Source organism: Macrotis lagotis, chromosome 8 (assembly GCF_037893015.1).
Source record: "Macrotis lagotis isolate mMagLag1 chromosome 8, bilby.v1.9.chrom.fasta, whole genome shotgun sequence".
In the NCBI taxonomy this organism is placed as follows: domain Eukaryota; kingdom Metazoa; phylum Chordata; class Mammalia; order Peramelemorphia; family Peramelidae; genus Macrotis; species Macrotis lagotis.
Window position 1 is genome coordinate 60437874 of NC_133665.1, and position 23822 is coordinate 60461695.

The following is a 23822-nucleotide window of genomic DNA, read 5'->3' on the forward strand; positions in this document are numbered from 1 at the left end:
TTGTCCTTATATTCATTTCACTTTGCAATAGTAAGTCTTTCTGGGTTTTTTCTGAGAGCATCTAGCTCATCATTTCTATATTTCAACATTATTCTATCACAATCATATACCACAAATTTTTTAGCCATTCCCCAATTAATGGGCATTCCCTTAATTTCCAATTCTTTGTCACTAGAAAAAGAGCTGCTATAAATACTTGAGCAAGTTCCAAATTGCTCTACATAATAGATGAATTAATTTACAACCCCACCAAGAGTGCACACATCTCCAAGTATCATTCTCCTTTTCTGTCCTATATACCTCTCTAATGGGTATAAGGTAGTACCTCAGTATTATTTTAATTTACATTTAATTTACATTTCTCTAATCTAATGATTTAGAGCATTTTTTTCATATGGCTAAGGATAGCTTTAATCTCTTCATATGATAACTTTTAATGATGATTTTCAACAGAAAGGTTCCTACATTATTCCATAATAGAGAAAACAAGAGACTGGGAATTGGGAGACCTAAACCCTAAAGAGCTGTTTGACTTTGGACAAATCATATCACTACTCTGGGCCTGTTTTCTGAGAGAGTCCAATTAAATGATTTCTAAGGTCTCATATAATTTTGAATTTATACCATTTTATAGGTAAATCACTGTTATCTTTACCAAGAAAACCCTAAATTAAAGCTGCACATGACTGAAATGACTGAACAACAACAGATGGGTCAAAATATTACATATCCAATTATTTTCTATCTTTCCTTATGTGACTGTCTCTACACATGTTGGTAAAATTCATGGTTCCTAGTCATTCTCATAAGGATGTGAGTTAGAAGGAACTTGCATGGATCAGTCAGTCAATAAACACAGTAAATAGTGACAACTACAGACAGGCTAAGAAATGCTGCTACAGAGTAAGGCAAAAGACTTCTCTCAAGGGATCTCACAGATACTGGGGAAGAAAATATGGAAACAACTATAGATAGACAAGCTGTATATAAGATAAATTGGATATAATCAACAGAGGAAAGGCACTAGAATTAAAAGGAATTGCGAAAGATTTCTATAGAAGGTGGGACATGAGGGAAATCAGGAGGCAAAAATAAGGAAGAGAAATATTCCAGGCAAGGGAGACAGCAACTAGAAATGAGAAATGACCAGGGTGACTGGATCACAGAGTATATGGGGGTGGGTTGGGGTATGAAGCATAAGAAGACTGAATTTTATGCAATCCTGGAAGGGGAAAAAGATCCACTGGAGTTTATTGAGTAGAGGAATCATATGGTCAGATCTGTACTTTACAAAGAAGGATCACTTTGACAGCTGAGAGGAGAATGGACTTGAGTGAGGAGAGACTTATGGCAGAGAGACCAATCAGAAAACTAGTACAATATAGTCTATGCATGCAGTGATGATTCAGTAGACCAGAGTGGTCGCAGTGTCATAGGAAAGAAGGGGACACGTGTGAGATTTGTTACAAAGGTCAAATCAATAGGAGTTGGCCACAGACTGGATATGAGTTTCTGAGAGAGAATGAAAAGTTGGGAGTGACACCTATATTGCAAGCCTGAATGACTGGTAGGATTTGAGTATCCTTGATAGTAGCAGAAGTTAGGAAAAGAGGACAGTTTAGGGGAAAAGAAAATTCAGTTTTGGATGTGTTTCAACATCCAACAAAGCCAGTAGAGATGTGTGACAGAAATGTTAAGTCTAGATAAGTAGATTTGAGTTAATTGAATCTATGAGAGCTGATGAGATCACAAAGTGAAACAGTATAGAGGGAGAGGTGAATAGAAGAGGACCCAAGAAAGCAGAGTTAGCAGACATGATCTGGATGAAGATCCAGCAAAGGAGACTGAGAAGGAGCACGCAGGTAAGGGGAGAACCAGGAAAGAAGTAGCATCAATAGTGCCAAAGGCTGCAGAGAAGTATAAAGAGTATAAAGACTGAGAAAGATCTTTGGTTAGATTTGGCAATTAAGAGATCATTAGCAACTTTGGAGAGAGCAGTTTCAGTTGACCAATGAGGCCAGAAGCCAAAGACAGGAAGAAGAGGAATCTGTTATAGTTGATCTTCTCAAGAAATTTAGCCACAAACGGAAGGAAAGATAAAGGAACAATAAGCAAGCAGAGGTAGAAAGATCAAGCGAAGTGTTTTTGAGTATGGGGGAGCTTTGATCACATATGAGGCAATAAGGAAGCAACCTATATAATGCACAACTCTCAAAGTAACCCCATACTTTTCTTTTTCCCTCCTTGCACATGGAATCAGTACTTAGTTGATTTGCCCTTCCTTACCTACTCAAAGCAGGGTAATGTGATAGGAGTCATGCTAAACAATATTTTCAAAGTGAAGCTTGTTTTTCATCTTCCAATGTCTCAACTCTTGCAATCTAACATCACTTTTCCCTAATCTTTAGGACTATTTTATATATATATACACATACATATACATATGTATATATACACATATGTATATGTATATGTATATGTATATGTATATGTATATGTATATGTATATGTATATGTATATGTATATGTACATATATATATGCCACCTAGCCACTCTGCCCCAGACCTGCCCTCTCCCTAAGTACTTCAGGTTTCAAAATGATCCCTTCTCCTTGCCCTACTCCTCCATCAATATTTTCTTTCCCTTATTCCTACATGTTAGAAAAAAATCTGACAATATTAATCCATAAGAATATATAAATGTCTAAGCTTTTTTTTAGGTTTTTGCAAGGCAAATGGGGTTAAGTTGCTTGTCCAAAGCCACACAGCTAGGTAATTATTAAATGTTTGAGGCCGGATTTGAACTCAAGTACTCCTGACTACCAGGGCCAGTGCTCTGTCCACTGTGCCACCTAGCTGCCCCAGTTACATAGCTCAGATATTTGTTCATCAACCCCAATTAATCCCTTATTGGTGGAGTTGCAGCCAGTGAAAATATGTTGAGGCAGAAGTGACCTTTAATAACTTAATTTTCCACCTGTGGAGGTAAAACAAATCAATGTTTTAAATCCCTAAATTCCCCACCCCCCCATCTCTGTCTCCCTGTCACTCTGTCTCTATCTCCTGTGTCTCTGTCTCTCTCTCTGTCTCTCTCTGTCTCTTCTTCTTCACTTCTCTTCTCTTCTCTTCTCCTCATTCTCTCTTTCCTTCACACTCTCTTTCATCTGAACTGGTAAATGAAGGAAGCATAAATACATAAAGACAGGTACAGAAATAACAAAAGGATATTTCTGAAAAGGAAGAAAGTATTAATAAGAGTTAAGATAGTTAAAGGGAAGAAACAAAACTATATATATTTCAAAGGTCAAATCAATAGGAGCAAAACAAACATTTTTGAGATTGCATAGATCAGGAATTTGAGAGTATGTGCACAATTGCAAAATGACTGATGAAATGATGAGGGGCAGATGCGGAAAAAATGTGTATGAACTGATACAGAAGGAAATAAGCAGAACCATGGCAAAAATTTATACAAAGACAACAAAGTTATAAAGACAACTTTGAATGACTTAGAAACACTAATTGGCATAATGACCAACCACAATTCCATAAGACTAATTATGAAACATGCTACAGACCCAATAGAAAAGTGAAAGATTGGGTGGCTAGGTGGTGCAGTGGATAGAGCCTTGGAGTCAGGAGTACCTGAGTTCAAATCCAGCCTCAGACACTTAATAATTACCTAGCCGTGTGGTCTTGGGCAAGCCACTTAACCCCATTGCCTTGAAAAATCTAAAAAAAAAAAGGAAAAGTGAAAGATTTAAAATACAAAACAAGATATGTACACATATATGTGTATGTGGATATATGAATATATATTATGTATGTGTTTCTTTTGAATATTACCAGTGAAGAAATTTGTTTTGCTGGGCCATGCAGTTTTGTACCAGGAGTTTTGTTTCTTTAGTTCTCAATCTGGGGTAAAGGGAGGAAAAAAAGAAAGATGTTTTCTGATTGAAAAAAATAAAATTAAAAAAAAGAAATCACATGTCCAGTTTATTTGCCCTTTAATGATTATTATACCTATCATTAGGTTCATATCAGATTAGCTCCCTTATACTTTCTATTTGACTTCAACACTAAACTCTGTATATGTTTCATAATTTGTTGTTCGTTTAGTGTAGTTATCTACTCATAAAATCTACTCATAAACATATATGTTTTAAAAAATTAGAGTAAAGGGATTAGGAGATCTTAAAGCTCCATCATTAGTCAGTTCCAAGAACAACTAGCTCACAATCAATGAAGACTACATTGATGAAGGCTGTACTGACAACCCTGATGTAATCAGATGTTCTCAGTAGTAATTTCCTCCTCCTATGTCCTGTAGAAGGTGTATGTATTACCCATGTAAATTACCTGTTCCTACATAGGTCTATCTAAATGTGGCTCACAGGGAAATGGAACTAGATATCTCTAGAACCACTTTCACTTCTCAAAGGAAGACTTTTCTGCTAGAATTAGAGCAGGAGATTGGGGATATAAGGCTAACCATTCTGTTCTCTTCAGAGAAGGAGTAATGGACTAAACTATCTTTTCCCCCAAGAAAATTGTTAGTCTAGAGGAAATAATTTTAAATTCAAGTCACACTCTCGAACACTATCCCCTTAAGAGAGGAGTACTCCCCTCATATCCAAAAGTATGACTCCCTAGCTAAACCATTATACATAGTTAATAACAAATAAATTCATTTATTGAAGCCAATAAGTATAAGCAAACAAATAAAATCAGACGAGCCACTATTATGTGCTAGACAATACACAAAGTAAATGAGTTTTTCCACCCAGTGCAAGATATCTCAGTTCAATGTAGAGGAAAAAAGTTCCTGATCTCATCCAAGAAGGAATTCTCCAATGATTATAAATAATAAATACTATCTATGCCCAACTATTGAATTACCCTTCAGTATTCTCAAGAGGTCGTTCATTTCTTTTTTTTTCTGGTTAGATTTTATCTAGGTCTGAGAGGGATAAAGAACTAGAAAAACTATAAAAGTGGAACTCATTTCTCCCTATAAGTCATTCTATTTCTTTAAAAGTTCAGATGCTATACCATTTGGAATACAGTAATTTTCCTATTTATGTCTTTCAATTGAGTCTATTTTTACTGTTTATTACTTTGTCTGAGATCATAATCTTTAGCCTCATTTTTTTTTCATTTGAAGCTGCTCTGGTCTGTTATTTTAAATCTATTTTTAAGTTTTCCTTTTCAAATGTGGTTCTTGTAAACATTAGATTCAGGCTTCTAATCCATTCTGCTATCCTCTTCCCATTTTATGAATGAATTTAACTAATTCATATTCACAGTATGATTGCCAGTTGGATATTTCCCACCATCCTATTCTCATACCCCCTTTCTAAGGGTTTGTTTTACTTCTGACTAATCCCTCCCTTAACTGAACTTGATTTAATTCTTCCCCTTTTCCTTAACCTCTTTCCTTCCTGTTCCTTTTTTGATAAAATGCATTTCTGTTCACAATTGTATATATGTAGTCTTCCCTTCTAAGTGTCATTCATTCCTGTTCTACAACTCTCTCATTAGTATATAAACTGTTCTTTTTGCACCCCATTTATGACATAATTTCTCCCATTTTTCCTCTCTTCTCCTCCCTCCCAGTGTATTACTCTTCCCCATAATTTTCATTCTTTTTTAAGATGATGAAAACAATCATTCCCAAGTTCTCAATCTAATCTGACTCTTTAACCCTTATGAGAAATGATTTCTGAGGGACCGTATACATCATTTTCCCATATAACTATGTAAGCAGTTTAACTTTGTTCAGTCCTCTATGGTTGCTCATTCATGTTTATCTACTCTTTTTATCCATTTTTGGACATGTCTAATGTAGGACTTTGTTTTGTATGATTCTACATATTTGTAATGGATTTTTAAAAATTTTCTTCTCAGTGGATGAGGAAAGGGGAAAAAAGAGGAAGGGAGAGATTTCAGAACTGAAAATAAAAAGTTATTGGGGAAAATATTTCTAGATGATCTCATGGTGTTATTAGTTTCTGCGTTCAGTTCTAATTTTCAGACAATTCTTTTCTGAGTAAGATTCTATACTTCCAACCTATTAATTCTCATTTCATATCTTTCTTCTACAACTCCCATTTTTTTCTCATTTTTCCCCTCTTTCAATCTCAATAGCATCTGTTATCTCTTTAAAAAAAAAAAAACCTCTTCAAGGAATTCTGAATAGACTTGGACCCAAGTTGCATTTTTCTTTGAAACTTTTCTTTTAAATGTTTCTTTTCGTTCTTTTTTTCTAGGTTTGTATCTTGAGCTTTCAAGCTTGAGTTTGATGGTGGAATTCTTCTTTTGTTTGCTCATTCTTCCAGCTTCCTTTGTGCCTTTGGATCTTATTTTAGTACTGAGCTCTCTGAATTTCTGCCAAGAAAAGCCTGGCCTGAGGATCTATCTTCTTCTGTCCTTCTTGTGGGCTGAGACTCACAACTTTCAGTGCTCCTGAAGTGGTGTGATCATGAACAAGTCTGTTGACTAACCAAGATCCTCTAGTTCTTGATCCAAAGTTGGGTCTGTTGACCTGTTTCAATAAGGAATTTCAGTAGACTGCTGCTGGTCTCTGCTACTTTTTTAGACCACGGAGGGGTTCAGCAGGTTCAGAGTGCTTGAACAGAAGATTCTTGGTCTGACTCAGGCTTTTGGTTTGAATATTCCAATGCAGGCTTTCACACAGTAAGAAACTGGAATCAAGTCTCTGCTCTGCTCATGGGTTCATATCCACATTCTGATTACTTCCAAACATCTTCCTCACTTAGTACACAGTTAGAGCCCACTAATAATTGCTCCTCTTCATCATCTCCATTTGTAATGTCCCCTCAATCCAATTAGAAAATGGGTATTGAGTGAGTGAGTTGCCAGATGATACCCTGAAAACAGTACTAGTTACAGATTCCCTGGTAATAACTCCTTAGCCCTCAGTCATTGAGTCCCCCAGCTACCCTGGGTTGGAAAAGTGACTCACTGTGACTTTTCTCAACTTTTCTGATCAATATTTGATCTACAAAATGTGGAAGAGATTTGTTGGGGGAATTGTACTTCTTTTTGCAGTGTAATCTTCACTGCTATTTCTTGTTTACTTGTATTGTTTACTACATTTTTCCATGCAGGCTAAATCAGAGGGATTAAATTCATTGCCCCTTGATTCTTTAGTGCTGATTCAACTTAAAATGAAATTAGGAAATATTTAACAAATCAAAGTTACAATGCAATGTAGATAATGTTTACCATGTGGTTTTTTTAAATCAGTATGCAGTAATTGGAGTTTAACCCCAGTGGGCTAGAAGGATGGAGATTAACAGTGAACTCAGCAGAACCCAAAGCCCTGGATCATCATGGTCCAGTGTCACATGAGAAGGATGCCTTGGAATGGTACATATTTGGCCTTAGGTATGCATTAGGACTTTAGCATTTTTATCAGTTTCTTGAATAAAAGAAGTTGACATCTTTATCATATTAGCAGATGCCACAGAATTGAATGGAATAATTAATAATTTCATGAGAGTCAGGATCCAAAAATTTCTTGAACTTAGATTATGAAATGAAATTTAACAGGATATAGATGACAGTCCCTAAAAAAGGGATATTACTGGACTACAGACTCAACATGAGTCAATGTTGCATGGCAACCATAAAGGTTAATGCAATCTTGGGATAGTCCAAGTACATTACAAGTACAGCATGTTTTGTCCTGGGTAACTCATATGAGAAAGGACATTAATAAGTTGAGAGGAGGCCATCCAGGATGTCGTATCAAAATCAGCTGAAGGAATTAATGATAAGAAAAGTCTTAGGCAGAACATAATATCTGTCCTCAGAACCTTCAAGTGTAAGAGAAAGTAGACCTGACTCCAGAAAACAGAAGGAGAAATGGATATAATTTATGTCTGGCATATCTCTGGCTCTCCATCTTGCCCATTAATGTTTGCAAAACATCTTTTATACAAAATTGACTTTTAATTCAGCAATCCCATCAGTTTGAATTATATCCTAAGCATATTATTAAAAAGAAAGAAAACAAAAGTATTAGAAACTGCTTTTTAAAAAATAGTGAATAACTGGAACCAGAATGTATGTATGACAAATGTAGAATGGATGAGTCAATTATAGTGTATCAAGATAATATAATGCTATTTCACTGGAGAGGGAGAGGAGACAAGGAAAGTTTCACAAAGTTATTCAAAGCAATGCTATGGGGAAATATTAAGAGAAAACACATGGACTACAACCATTTATGGTTTCTAATAGAGCAATAGTATTCTATAGTTATTCATGGGCCATAACTTGTTTAGCCATTCTCCAATTGATGGGCAGACCTCAAATTCCAATTTCCAATTTACCACTACAAAAAGAGCGACTATGAATATTTTGGAATATGTAGGACTTTTCCCATTTTTTTATAATTTGGCTAGAATTGACATTTTTATTATATTAGCTTGACCTATCTATGAGCATTTGATATTTTTCTAATTATTTAAATCTTAATTTATTTGGGTGAGGAGTGCTTTATTATAAGTATGTTCATATAGTTTCTAGATTTATTTTGGGAGGTAGATTTCCAAATATTCAAAGTTGTCTACAGTTATTTTAAATGAAATTTCTCTTTCTATCTCTTGCTCTTGGGCTTTGTTATTCATATATAAAAATGCTGAGGATTTATGTAGATTTATTTTATATCCTGCTACTTTGCTGAATTTAATTGTTTCAAGGAGTTTTTTAAGACAATTTTCTCCTTTCTCTAGATATACCATTATATCATCTGCAAAGAGTGAAAGTTTTGCTTCCTCATTGACAATTCTGATTCCTTCCATTTCTTTTTCTTCTATTATTGCTACAGCTAGCATTTCTAATAGTATATTGAATAGTAATGGTGATAATGGATAACCTTGTTTTACCCCTGATTTTTTTGGAAATGCTCTGAGTTTTTTCCCCATTATATAAAATGTTTCTTGATGGTTTTAGATAGATGCTATTTATTATTTTAAGGAAAACTCCATTTATTCTTAAACTTTCTAGTGTTTTAATAGGAAAGGATGCTGTGTTTTATCAAAGGCTTTTTCAGCATCTATTGAGATAATCATATGATTTCTGTTGGTTTTATAGTTATGTTTAATTATGTTGAGTATTTTCCTAATGTTGAACCATCCCTTCCTACCTGGTATAAAGCCAACTGATCATGATGTCTTTTCCTGGTAATAACTTACTGTAGTCTCACAACTAAAATTTTATTTAAGATTTTTGCATCAATATTCATTAGGAAGATTGGTCTATAATTTTCTTTGTCTGTTTTTGTTTTTCCTGGTTTAGGTATGAGCACCATGATGGTGTCATAAAAAGAGTTTGGCAGAACTCCTTCCTCTCCTGTTTTTAAAAATAGTTTATGTAGAATAGGAATTAATTTTTCCTTAAATGTTTGCTAGAATTCACTTGTAAATCCATTTGGAACTGGAGATTTTTTCTTAGGGAGTTTGTTGATGGTTTCATCAATTTCTTTTTCTGAAATGGGGTTATTTAAGTAATTTATTTCCTCTTCTGTTAATTTGGGCAGTTTGTATTTTCATAAATATTCATCCATTTCACTCAAGTTATCCAATTTATTGGCATAGAGTTTGTCAAAGTATCTCTTTAATTGCCTCCTCATTGATGGCTAGTTCACCCTTTTCATTTTTGATACTGGTAATTTGGTTATTTTCTTTCTTTTTTTAAAAAAAATCAGATTAGCCGAAGTTTTATCTATTTTATTGGCTTTTTTATAAAACCAACTCTTAGTTTTATCAGATGAATGATTTTCTTGCTTTCAGTTTTATTAATCTCTCCTTTGGTTTTCAGGATTTCTAATTTGGTATTTAATTGGAGATCTTTAATTTGTTCTTTTTCTAGCTTTTTCAGTTGCATACCCAATTCATTCATCTCCCTTTTCTCTATTTTATTTATATAGGCATTTAGAGATATAGTTTCCCCTCAAAACTGCTTTGGCTGCATCCCATAAATTTTGGTATGATGTCTCAATATTATCATTTTCTTGGATATAATTATTGATTATTTCTATTTTATTTGCTGTTTGATCTACCCATAATTCAAGATAAAGTTATTTAATTTCTAATTAGTTCTTGGTTTATCTTTCCATGACCCTTTATTACATGTAATTTTTGTTGCATCATGGACTGACAAGTATGTATTTATTATTTCTGCCATTCTACATTTGATTATAAGGTTTTTGTGCCCTAGTAGTCAATTTTGGTGAAGGTGCCATGTATTGCTGAGGAAAAGGTATATTCTTTTCTATCTCCATTAAATTTTCTCCAGAGGTCTATCATATCTAAATTTTCTAAGATTTCATTCACCTTCTTAACTTCCTTCTTGCTTATTTTGTTGTTAAATTTATCTAGTTCTGAGAGAGGGAGATTAAGGTCTTCCATTATTGAAGTTTTGCTGTCTATGTCTCCTTGTAATTCACTCAGCTTTTCCTCTAGGAATCTGGATGCTATACCATTAGGTGCATACATGTTTAATAATTATAAGTTTCATTACCAATGAAGATGTAGTTTTAAAATGTACCTTTTAAGAAGATGTAGTTTCCTTCCTTATCCTTTTTAATGAGATTGATTTTTGCTTTTACTTTGTCTGAGATTAGGATTGTCACCCCAGATTTTTTTTATTTCAGCTGATGCATAATATATTTTGCTCCAGACTTTTACCTTTACCTTTACCCTGTGTGTATGTATCTCTCCACTTCAAATCTGTTTCTTGTAGGATTCTGGTTTTTAATCTATTCTGATCTTCATTTCCATTTTATAGGGCAGTTCATCCCATTCACATTTACAGTTAAGATTCCTAATTCTGTATTTCCCTCCATGCAATCTTTCTCCATTTATATTTTTCTCTTTCCTTTTCTCTCATTCTTCCTCATAAAATTTTACTACCTTTCCCCTTTTACTTTTCTTTTAAAAATTTAACTTTCAGTTTATTTTTACTTATACCTTATACTTTTTAATAATTTTTACTGATACCTTCCCTTCCCTTTTAACAGTCCCTTCTTCCCTTTTGCTGGTCCTCCCCTTTCAGAGTGGGAATGTATCTTATTCCCTCACTGGGCTAAATCTATTGAATAGAATTTGTTCAGCATTCACATCCTCCCTTCTTTCTCTCTAAAGTTATAAATCTTTGTGCCTCTTCCCTTGGTATTATTTATTGATCTAATATTATTAATTAGATATCATCAAGCAGAGTTTGATTATTTTATTGCTTGATAAGCTCCTATTGTTATCAAGATATCACAGATTGTTTACTTGGTTGCTTGATAAGCAGCATTGACTCATATTGTATCAAATTATAATTATAATATTTTTACCTTATCTCCTTTTCAAATATATTTCAAGTACACACAGTCCTCCCTACTAGTCAAAGTATCATCCAGAGTCATATCTATTTATGTCCCTTCTTCCAGACTTACTTTCTTTCACACTTTATCTCCCCCCCTCCCCACCCAGGGTACTTATCACCTTGTTAAGTAAAGGCCCTGGTTAAGTCAAACCCTGATCTAATTAACTTTAAGAATAGTAAAGGGCTCTAAGTACTGGGAGACTCTGGAAGACTCATCTGAGAACTTAATAAATGATTGTAAGTTACAGAGACACTGATTCAGGTCCTCACAGTTTATGATGCCTCATTAGACAAGATGCTAAGCACAGTATGATTAAAGTGAGTCAATGGATAATGAGACATTTAAGTTTTTGTTTTTGTTTTAGGTTTTTTGCAAGGCAATGGGGTTAAGTGGCTTGCCCAAGGCCACACAGCTAGGTAATTATTAAGTGTCTGAGGCCAGATTTGAATTCAGGTACTCCTGATTCCAGGGCTCTATCCACTGCACAACCTAGCCGCCTCACACTTAAGTTTTAAGTTAACGCCTCTGCTTTTCTTCAGGACTTTTTATCTCAAACATAGTGATGTGATTTTGGACCTCTACAGTACAGGGATAAGATCCAATTATACACGTATCCTTTAGGTTCCTTCTTTTCAATTATATTCTATCCTCTAATTATTTTTAAAGAAGTAAAGTTCTAAAGAATTAGATGTGTTATATCTTTCCTTTTAGTGTTGTATACAGTTTGATAGTCTTGACCAACATTTGTTTTGTTTTGCTTTGCTTTTTCCTTCCCCTTTTCATTTACCTTTTTTTTATGGAATTGTTGAGTTGTGTATTTGGCAAGTAAATTTTCTGTTCAGTTCTGGTCTTTGTGTCAGGAAATTTTGGAAGTCCTCTGTTTCGTTGAACATCCATCTTTTTTCCCATGAAAGTATATGCTGAATTTTGCGGGGTAATACATTCTGGGTTGTAATTCCAGATCTTTTGCTCTCTGAAATATATCATTACAGTTCTTTGATCCTTCACTGTTGAGGCTGATAGGTCCTGTGTGAGTCTGATTGTGTTCCCTTTGTATTTGAATTGTTTTCTTTCTGTTACTTAAAATATTTTCTCCTATATTTGAGGGTTCTGGAATTTGATTATCACAGTCCTTGAAGTTTTTATCCTAGGGCTTCTTTCTGGGAAGGTTCTGTGGATTCTTTCAATGGTTATATTGTTATCTTGTTCTAGTAGATTTGGACAGTTTTCCCTTATAATTTCCGACATGATGTTTTCTAGGTTTTTTCTTTGATTCAGGCTTTCTGGTAGTCTGATAATTCATAGATTGTCTCTTCTGGATCTATTTTCCAGGTCATTGTCCCTAAAAGGTACTTTACATTTTCTTCCATTTTTTCAGCCTTTTTATTTTGTTTGATGGAATTTTGTACTCTTGTAGATTCATTGGTTTCTATTTGTTTTTATGGTTTCATTTTCTTCAGTTAGCATCTGTGTTTCCTTTTCCAGTTGGTTATTTTTATTTTTAATGGAGTTGATTTCTTTGCTCAACTTTTCATAATTTTCCTGCATGACTTTCATTTCTTTTTTCCATTTTTCTTCTTCCTCTCTTCTTTGGTTTTTAAGTTCTTTTTTAAGCTCTTTGATGAGCTTTTGTATTTGAGTCCAATTCATGGATTGGTCTGATACTTCCTCTGTGAGTGATTTTTCACTGCTTTCTTCTTCATACATGACATTGCTGTCATATTTGTCTGTAAAGTAGTTTTCTATAGTGAGTGCTTTTTTAACTTTTTTGTTCATCTTTGCTGTCTTAGCTCTGCTTCTGGGTACAGGGAATATAGATCCAGGCTTTTTATTTTGCTGGGGCTGGGGTCTGATCCCTTGCTTGCCATTGGCCAAGATGTTACTTATGTAGACCAGGTCTTGACTTTGCAGAGGTTTATTCCCTCCTTCATGTCCAGGTTCTGACTTAACAGTGGTTTGTTCTGACCCAGTCCTGTCTTTTACTCCAGTATTCTCAGGGTTCAGACTTTGTTTGGGATTGGGATCCTCTGTGCTGGCTTGCTTTCTGATTTGCTGGGAGCTCTGCTGTTGTTGAGCTCTTGGGACCCTGAATTGCACTTGCTAAAAGCCTTCTGCTAACTTTCCCACAATCTGGCCTCCTAGTCTTTACTCCACTTTTCCTCCAAAGAGACAGACATTCACTGAAGATCTTCCACGATGTCTTCAATTGAAAATTTATTTGAATCTTCTCTTTTTCTTGGTGGGATCTGTACTTTGAATGTCAGAGTAGAAGCTTCATTTATCTTTGGTAGGGAAAAACTCCAGGAGCTTGTTAGCTTCATGCCACCATCTTGGCTCTTCCCTGGAAGTCTCCCAAGTCAGCAGTTTGATGAAGGAATTACAAAAAAATACTGAAGAAAATAACATCTTAAAAACCTGAGAAGAATGTCTTAAAAAGGCCAGATGGAAAAGATACAAAAGCTCTCTGAATAAAATAATTCTTTCAAATGTAGAATGGAGCGAAGGGAAGCTGATACTTTGTGAGAAATCAGGAAACAATAAAAGAACAGAATGAAAAACTAGAAGAAAATGTGAAATTTCACATTGGAAAATAACTGACCTGAAAAACAGATCCAGGAAAGATAATTTAAAAATCATTGGACTGTCTGAAAAACCATGTCTTCATTTTTCAAGAAATAATATAGGAAAATTGCCCTGACATCCTAGAAGCACAGGGTAGAATAGAAATTGAAAGAATGTACCAATCACTTCCTGAAAAAGATCCCAAAATGAAAACTTGTCAGGAAAATTATAGCCCAATTTCAGAACTCCCAAGATAAGGAAAAACAAGTAGCCAGAAAGAAATAATTCAAATATCATGAAGCTACAGTCAGGATAATACAAAATATAGCAGCTTCTACATTAAGGGCTCATAGGGCTTAGAATATTATATTCCAGAAGGGAAAATAGCCTGCATTACACAAGAATCAACTACCCTGCAAAACTGAACATACTCTTTGAGGGAAAAAAGGGACTTTCAAACTTTCCTGATGAAACAACCAGAGCTGAACAAAAAGTATGATCTTCAAGTACCAGATTCAGATGAAGCATAGAGAGAGGATGGACACAAGGGAAAATTATGAGGGACTTAATGATGTTGAATTGCTTGTATTCTTGCATGGAAAGATAATACTGATAACTCAAATGAACCATCTCATTTTTAGGGCAGTTATAAGGAGCTTATATAGACAAGACACAGGAGGGAGCTGAATATGAAAGTATATTTTATAAATATGGAGTCAATTGTGATAAAGGAATATATTGGGAGCAAGGGAAAGGAGAGGTAGAAGTTATTTCATATAAAAGAGCCAAGAAAAAATTTTTGCAATGAAGAGGAAGAGGAGGAAGGTGGGGGGCAGGGGTGAGTGAACCTTTACACTCATCAGAAGTGACTCAGAAAGGCAACTAATTAGTGCAGTGGATAGAGCCCAGCCCTGGCTTCTCTGACACTTAATAATTACCTAGCTGTGTGACCTTGAGCAAATCACTTAACCCATTGCCTTGAAAAAGCAAAAACAAACAAAAAACCACCACAAAAAAAAGAAGTGGCTCAGAGAGGAAATAACATTCACAATTCACACTCAATTGGGAATAAAAATATGTCTTTCTCTAGAGGAAAAATAGGAGAGGAAAGGGATGGGAGAAAGGGGGAGGGGAGCTGTAGGTGATAGAAGAGAGGGAAGATCATGAGAGATGGTAGGCAAATACAATACACATTTGTGAAGAGACAGGGTGAAAAAAGAGAGACTAGAATAAATGGGGGTAGGGGGAATATGATGGAGGGAAGTACAGTTCGCAATAGCAACTGTGGGGGGAAAAATATTGAAGCAATTTCTCTGATGGACTTAAGATAAAGAATGCTATCCACCCTCCCCTCCCCCCAAAAAAAAGTTATTTGAAGGAGAATGTTGAGAGAATGAACCTGGATTGCTATCTCAACTCCTCCATTTTGACTTTTTCCCTCCCCATTTTCCTTGTTACATCCCATCAAGAGTTTGTGATTCTTGTAATATTTTATTTCCCTCTCAGGCCATGAATATTTTTCCATGCTTGCTTTCCTGAGCACTGGGCATTTCCTTCTTTGTGGTACTTACTTCCAAATTATACCTATCATAGTTTTGGGATTTGTGGTTTTATTTGAGCATTTTTCTTTCTTCCATTCAAATTCAGATTGAAACCCTTTTGATAATGCTGTAAGAACAAGTCAAGTCAGCAAGTATTTATGAAATACTGCTATATCTCTCAGCACTAGTCTAAGGGCTAGATGATCATTGAGATGAGGCAGGAGAGACCTCAGTGGGTCAGGGAAAGGAGAAAAGGGGGAAACGATTCTTTCCAGTCATGGGAGAAAGTGTTAGCAAAGATCTAGAAAAGGGAACATGACAAGAACAAAGGGGACAGAAATTTTTATCAGATTGTAAGGGAAGTCAAATGAAATAAAACTGAAAAAGTATATGAGAAACAGACTATGGAGAACTCAAAATGACCAGATAAATAATCTATCTTTTATTTGGTATTTAGGAGACAGTGACCATTTTTTTAAAACAAAGAATGATATCATCTAAGTGACATATCAATAGGAAAGGGGAACAAAGAGGGTAGGAATACTAGGTAGTTCCTCCTAGAAAAGGCTCATATACTCTGATACAAAACTGCCCCATCACTGAGAATTTTATCAAGCCACATTTAAGTGTCCTTGTTCCCATTGGACTTGATAAAGTTGTTAAGCTTTATATTCTCTTATAAGAAATTAGTGCTAACAAAATACCAAATATCTTCTTCCTTCAACCCACAACACACATACACAGAGGACTTCAAAGAATCATTCTAAAATAATTCACACCCTGTGGCCATGGCTGTTCTCTAGCCTCCCACTAAGGAAAGAATTGCAGCAGAAAGCCCAGGAGGGAGCAATAGAAGGAATTTGCTTTCTTGAGCAAGGGTCTGGGCCAAAAATGACTGAATCCTTTGCCTTGTCAGGTTCTAGAGCTTTTGTGATCAAATGAGTTTTTTATCTCAGGTGCTGCAAGCCACCCTGCACTGCATCTCCTGAGGGCTTCTATCTCCTTGTAGTTGCAGAGACAAGTCAGCTACTGTCCTCAGTTCAATGCCCTATTGGACCACATGACAGGTCGGGAAATTTTAACCATGTATGCCCGGATATGGGGCATTCCTAGGCAACATATCAACAGTCGAGTGGATAATGTGCTACACAAGCTGCTCTTGGATGTGCATGCAGATAAACTTATCAGAAACTACAGGTAAGACATTAGGCTTTGGCAGCCTCTTCCCTTCCTATAATCATTCCACTACAGTAATGCAGAATGCCCTTGGGATAAGACTACACTGGGCATGCCAGCCTAGCTTCAGACAAAAAGGAGTGATCCCTTGGCAGTTCAAGGAACAGGAGAGCTACAAAGAGTATCTGATGATCTAACCTGGTCAGATGACCATTTTCTAAAGGATCCTGCTAGCTCTGATCCTATGACTATGGCCTGGGAAACTGAGAGTTCACCAGCCAGGATGTGTCAGAGGAGACCTTCTGCACTTCCCAAGGCTTAGATGGGAGCAATGTTAGTGTTATGGGCTGCCCTGATGTACAGTGCCACAGGTAACAGCATCCCCTTACCCATCCCAGACTCCATCCAAAATAGAATCCCCTCTACATCTCCAACAAGTAGTCACCCAATCTTGACTTGAAAATTCCTAAAGTCCCAGTCCTGTACATATGAAGCTGATTACTTGGACCCAAGTGTGGCATTTGGAGAATTCTTACTCCACATTGGGAGACAGGAGGATGATGCCCAAGTCTTCAGGGCACAATAATGGAACAGGTTGGGTAGAAGAACTGTGAGTCCTAGGATCATCGAAATATAGAGGCAGCTGACAGAGTGTTAGGCCTATGTGCAGTTACTAAACTACATGCTGAGAAAACAAAGAGAAGCAAAAGATAGTCCCTGCCCTTGAGCTTCAGGATGACTCTGTCAATTAACAATTGTTAATTCCCAGGCCAAGAAGAGAGTCTCTCTCTCTCTCTCTCTCTCTCTCTCTCACACACACACACACACACACACACACACACACATGATCTACTTTTATGGAGCTGATTTTCTTTTCAAAAGTTCTCAAGAGGGCAACTAGGTGGCCCAGTGGATAGAGCACTGGCACTGAGTTCAAATCCAACCTCAGACACTTAATAATTACCTAGCTGTGTGGCCTTGGGCAGGCCACTTAACCCCATTGCCTTGCAAAAATCTAAAAAAAAGGTTCCCAAGAGGTAGGGTCTCAGGTGGTATTTATTAGCTGTCTAAACCTGGGCAGATCATTTAGCCTTTATCAGCTTTAGTTTCCTAATCTGTAAAATTGTGATAATCACACTTTCTAGTATCTACTCCCAAGTGTTGTGAGGATCATATGAGACAACATGGGAAACACATTTACAAACTTGAAAGTTCTATAAAACTGTTAGTTGTTATTGTTGTTTTTGCTCATTCCCATTCACACTGGCAGCTCTGGAATGTGCTCTGACAATAGCTGCCTTTCTGCCCATATGTCTACATCTCCAGGAGTCAGAATGTTTGAAATTACTATCTCCTGCATGCGACTGTCCAAATCCATCTGTAGACCCTTCCTCTGTTGTTGATCACTGCTACCATTGCTAGTGGATTCTATTACCAATTTGGTCTACTCTTTTATTCTGACCTTTTGAATTGTAACTTTGTCAGTTTTATCTCTGGCTATGTGGTTGTCTAAGATCAGGGAAGAAGAAATAGAAACACCATATGATCACAGAAGATGCATGGTAACCAGAGGAGAGACAGGTGAAATTTTCCCCTAACACCTCAAAACATTCTTATCTCACTCACCAGTAAGACAGAAAACTCTGAAAAATCAAGCAAGTCACCTCTTTTGTGGCTGAACTCAGTTCTGACTCAGTATCTCCAAAGTCATTGGGTTGTTTGACTCTGTAGCCTTTTATTTTTTATTTTTATTTTTTTTAGGTTTTTGCAAGGCAAATGGGGTTAAGTGGCCTGCCCAAGGCCACACAGCTAGGTAATTATTAAGTGTCTGAGGCTGGATTTGAACCCAGGTACTCCTGACTCCAGGGCCAGTGCTTTATCCACTGTGCCACCTAGCCGCCCCTCTATAGCCTTTCATATATATATATATATATATTTACATTTCACCATCACATCATAATCACACTACACATTTCTCCATAAATACTAGACACTGCCAGTAGCACTCTCTCATATATGATCTCCATTAAAGACATGTAGGAGAGCTCCTCAAGACATCTGTTGAGTTGATTATACTTATATAATAACCAAGCAAACTGGAATCGAGACCTGCTCTAAAGCTTCTTTATAATGGCCTTTTTTATTCTTCATATGGAAATGCTTATTGTCTTCATTTTTTAAGTTCAGAATAAAAAAAGGTTGTTTATTTTTTTTTAAATAAACATGTTCCCTGGCCACATGATCCCAGTGTGTGTTCTCCATGTGTGTGTGTGTTCCCTGGTCACATGTCTTCCCTGAATATGTTCCCTCCCCACTGGTGGTGATCAACTGATAAGTTGATTTTTCCTTTGCTCTTCAATTGAATGTCTTTTGTTCCACACTAATATGTCTTCTGACTGATAGGGGACAATAAACATATCAGCGGAGGCCTTTGTGCTCTGGTTTTGAGTGAATACTGACACAGTGCTTCAAACCTAGGTAGCTGTTTTGGGGGGACCAAGAGGCACTCCAGGTGCTACATATATTCACAAATACCTTGACTTCTCTGGGAATATAATTGTCTTAGCCTTTGGACGATGAACTTCTTTTTGACTTTGACTCTAGAATAGCATTTTGTTTACACTTTTAAATCGCAGTTTAGCTAATGTCCTCTTCCCTTCTTGACATGTTATTCCCTTCAAGGTCTAACAATTGTTTTTCATTAATGGCATGTTGGTGGTAGTGTTCGGTTGTTTGTCAGATTGACTTTTCATGGCTCCATTTCAAGTTTTCTTGACAGAGCTACTGGAATGACTTGCCTTGTCCTCCTACAGATGAGGAAACTGAATGACTTGCCTAGAGTCACACAGCTAGTAAGTGTCTGAGGCCAGATTTGAGCTCAGGAAAATAACTCTTCCTAACTCCAGACCCAGCACTCTATCTATTGCACCCCCTAGTTCCCCCCCCATTAATGGCAAAGTCCTAACCTAAAAAAAGACCATGATCTAATATGAAAAATTATTCCTAAAAAGTTATGTGTATCTGAAAGGATATTTACAACCCCCAGGCAGATTTGCTGCTCAGCCAAGGATCTCTTAACTTCCCTGTGTGTAAAAAGTTAGATCCCAGTTATGAAAGAAAGCTAGATGTCACAGTGGGTAAGAGATGAACTTGGTCAACGCTCCACCTCAGATACTTAATACTTTGTGTGACCCCGAGCAAATCATTCATTGTATCTTAGCTTTAGTTTCCTTATATGTAAAATGATGATAATAATGGCACCTATTTCACAGGATTGTTGTGATGATCCAATGAGTTAACATGTGTCTGATGAACCATTGTAATGATGACGATGATGTTGAAGCAAGAAGGGTACATGTCAGTTTTTCACTAAAATGATACACTATAAGCCATTCTTCAATTGACAAAATTGTGCAAAAGATATGTACAAGAAGATCTCAAGGGTAGAAATCTAAGTTATTTGTAGCAAAATGAAAAAAATGTCAAAATTAGTATAGAGAGAAATTCAAATTAAATACCCCTTGAGTTACTCCTTGTATCCATTAGACTGGCAAATTAGCCAAAAGGGAAAATGACAAATATTGGAGAGACTGAAAAACAAACTTAGTGTACTCTTGGTGGAACTGTTAACTGGTCTACCGCAATTTAGAATTATTCCTCCAAAGTAGAGACTCTACCCCAAAGAGCTTCAAGAAAGGAAAAAAGTGGGGATAGCTAGGTGGCACAGTGAATAGAGCACCAGCCCTGGAGTCAGGAGATCCTGAGTTCAAATCTGACCTCAGACACTTAATAATTACCTAGCTGAGTGACCTTGGACAAGTCACTTAATCCCTGCCTTCCAAAAACCATGAAGGAAGGAAGGAAGGAAGGAAGGAAGGAAGGAAGGAAGGAAGGAAGGAAGGAAGGAAGGAAGGGAGGGAGGGAGGGAGGGAGGGAGGAAGTGAGGGAGAGATGGAGGGGAAGAAAGACCCACAGGAAGGAAGATAGGAAGAAAGAAAGATAGAAAGAGGAAAAAGTCCTGTGTGAACAAAAATGTCAATAGAAACTTTATTTGTCATACCAAAGGTCTAGAAGCTGCAGGGGGATGGGGTGGGAGGAGTGCCCCATGGCTAGATAAATAATGATATATGAATGCACTGCAATACTATTTGCTGTAAGAAATGATGAAATAGACCATTCCAGAGAAGCCTGAGAAAATTTGTCTGAAAACTGATGCAAAAGTGAGATAAGCCAGAACCATTTATACTAGAATAACAAGATTGTAAAAATAACTATGAAAGAACCCTTAACAATGCCATAACTAACCAAAATTCCATAGAATTCAGAATGGTAAAACACGCCACCCACTTCTGACAGATAAGTGGTAGATTCAAGATGCAGAATAATACATTTTAGGACACAGCCAACATAAAAACTTGTTTTGCTTGACTTTGAACATTCTGTTAATGAAGGTTTCATTTTTTTTCTTTTCATTATTGGAATAGAGGACACTGTAAAAAATGCTTGATTATTAAAATACAATAATATATAATAGAAATATATTTTTAGATTTTCATTTTCTGACCATACAAACTCTTTTTGTACTTCTCTGACACTTTCTGAGCCATCTAGCATGAATATCGGACATGTCTAAGTATTATTGCTTGTTCTCCTTCATGTTCTGTCCTAGAGCCTTAGAAATACTACTATTTTTTCCCTGTTCTCTTCTCCTTACACAGTGGTGGCAACAAGCGTAAACTGAGCACTGGTATTGCCCTTATAGGAAATCCCTCAATTGTCTTCCTGGATGAGCCATCCACTGGCATGGACCCTGTGGCTCGGCGCCTGCTTTGGAATGCAGTGACTGAGACCCTTCATTCTGACAAGGCCATCATCATTACCTCCCACAGGTAGGGCCTTCACCTAGAATGGCATAATAAAAATGACAATGAGGAGCTAGGATGTTTCCATGACTTTGTCTGTGGACTCTTGGGTGCTAAGGATAGAGGGCAAGGACCCTCAGGTTCCTCTGATGTTGGTCCTTACAACAAGCTCTATAGCATAATTTTCTGTTATGAGATGATGGGGGAAAATTCCAACTCCAAGCCTGAGCACCTACTCCTCCTCTTTTATGATTTTTTTTTACATTTTTTACATTTAGCTTTTTTACATTGCTAAGGAGGCCCTTTATTAACTTTGCCCCAGGTCACATAGCAGGCCTTCCCTCTACAGAAATGGGTCCAGGTCTGGCAGGTTTAGTTCTATCATGTTCACAGCCCTTTTCCTCCAAAGCAAGGAGTCTCTAATCATGTCTCTCTCATCCCTCTTGTTTCCCCAGCATGGAGGAGTGTGAAGCCCTATGCACCAAGGTGTCCATCATGGTGAATGGACAATTCAAGTGTCTGGGCAGCCCACAGCATCTCAAGAGCAAATATGGGAGCGGCTACACCCTACTGGCTAAAATTAAAGGCCAAACTCTTGAGGAAGAAAAGATGGCACTGGAGACATTCAAATCATTTGTAGAAAAGACCTTTCCAGGTATTAGAGCTCAGACCCTAAATAGCCCAAACCTTTCTTGTCTGTCCTCTAACTAGGCTTGTTTTCCATAAATTCCTGTGAAAATGAGGAAATAAGATTTTCACCAGTCCCATTTCAACAATAGCCCCCTGCAATGTTCTGCTCCACCTTAGGAGTATAACCAAAGTCCTTACTTAATTATCTAGCTTGACTCACTTTCTACTTTTCTCAACAGTGGTTAAGCCACATGGGAGATAAAAATGAAGATGAGATAAAGCAACTTCATAGCATCTTTCAAAGCCAATTTAGATTATCTGTTCTGTATTCTCCTTACTCTGAGTGGTCCCCTTCAAAAGTGAGGATATTAAGTTTATAGCAGTTGTACTAGTTTGAAAACTAATCCTTCCAGGAAATAGCCTTTCCTATTCCCTACTCCTCATAAAAAAATGTCTCTTTCCCTTTCTTTCCAGGCAGTGTCAAGAAGGAGGAGGAACACCAAGGGATGATCCAATACCACTTGCCCAAAGAGAACCTTACATGGTCAAAGGTGGGTATGAGAAGCAGAAGCTGATCATTAAGCCTTCAAATGATACCTAATGACTCTATCTAGGAGGAGGAGTATAGGGAAGGTATCCAACCCTTCCAGGGCCCTCAAGCTGAGCACATGGCACTCAGACATCTAGAACAATGATGAATTCAACTCAAGGTGGAAAGGGTGGGCTTTTCTGTGAAGAGACTGTCCTTGCCTTTTTCTTGGGTAGTGATCTTTCCATCCTGTTACAATTTCACCTCTTCAATTTACCATGACAAGGTTGGACAAAATTTTTTAGCATTTAATACTCTTAACATGACTTAAGCTTTTTCTATAGACAACTGAACACCCTGTGTTTAACCCTGTGTGTGGTCGAATTAAAGGTGTTCCTTGCCTTAAAGGGACTGAAAAAGGGACAGGATCTCTTGGGGACTTATCACTTAACTTCCTTCTCAAAGAACATTGGAATTTAGTGACTTTGTGGCAAGATTTGGGTCCATTGATGAATTTAAAGAGTTTTAGTAATCTCTAGCTTTTATCTCCTTACACATATCTAGTAGCTACTCCCTACATTCCTAGGAAAAGGACTTAACTCTGAATGTGTCTACTATCCCACAGGTGTTTGGCATTTTGGAAGGAGTCAAAGAGATGTATAAATTGGATGACTATTCCATAAATCAAATTTCACTGGAACAAGTCTTCATGAGTTTTGCCCATTTACAAAGCATCTTGGAAGATGGCAATCAATACTAAAGTGGGCAACAGACCCACTGTAATTTCAGTCCCTTTCAATCTCTCTCCCTATTACATTGTTATGTCACTACTGTATATATATATTATAAATATACATATATGTATATATAAAGAGAGCAATTGATATTGGCTGTATGCATATCTTTATATAAAAATGTAATAATGAACTCCCTCAAAGAGGGGCTTTACTTTCCATTTTTAGTACAGTACTTTGAGTACTTTGAAATAAATATCCTAGAAATAAGTGTGTATGAGAACAAGAAAGGAGAAACAGAGTTCACAGAACCTGAAACTATTTGGTGTACCTGATACACTCAACAGTTCCATAGGGATGCAATAGCAGGGGGCCCCTCGGCAA

At 36.7% G+C, this 23822-nt stretch overlaps 1 protein-coding gene across 4 annotated transcripts in view; it reads left to right on the forward strand.

Moving 5' to 3' along the window:
- LOC141495671 (phospholipid-transporting ATPase ABCA3-like) overlaps positions 1–23590 on the forward strand; it is a 249062-nt gene extending 225472 nt beyond the window's left edge. For 3 of the 4 annotated variants that reach the window (XM_074197271.1, XM_074197272.1, XM_074197273.1), the window contains 5 exons: positions 16517–16704; positions 21402–21572; positions 22001–22200; positions 22650–22726; positions 23330–23590. In XM_074197271.1, the coding sequence (XP_074053372.1) occupies positions 16517–16704; positions 21402–21572; positions 22001–22200; positions 22650–22726; positions 23330–23464 (771 nt within the window). In that variant the 3' untranslated portion in view covers positions 23465–23590. Of the gene's footprint in view, positions 1–16516; positions 16705–21401; positions 21573–22000; positions 22201–22649; positions 22727–23329 lie in introns of those variants that run through there. The other variant, XM_074197274.1, reaches the window with a different exon arrangement.
- Positions 23591–23822: the final 232 nt, after the last annotated feature.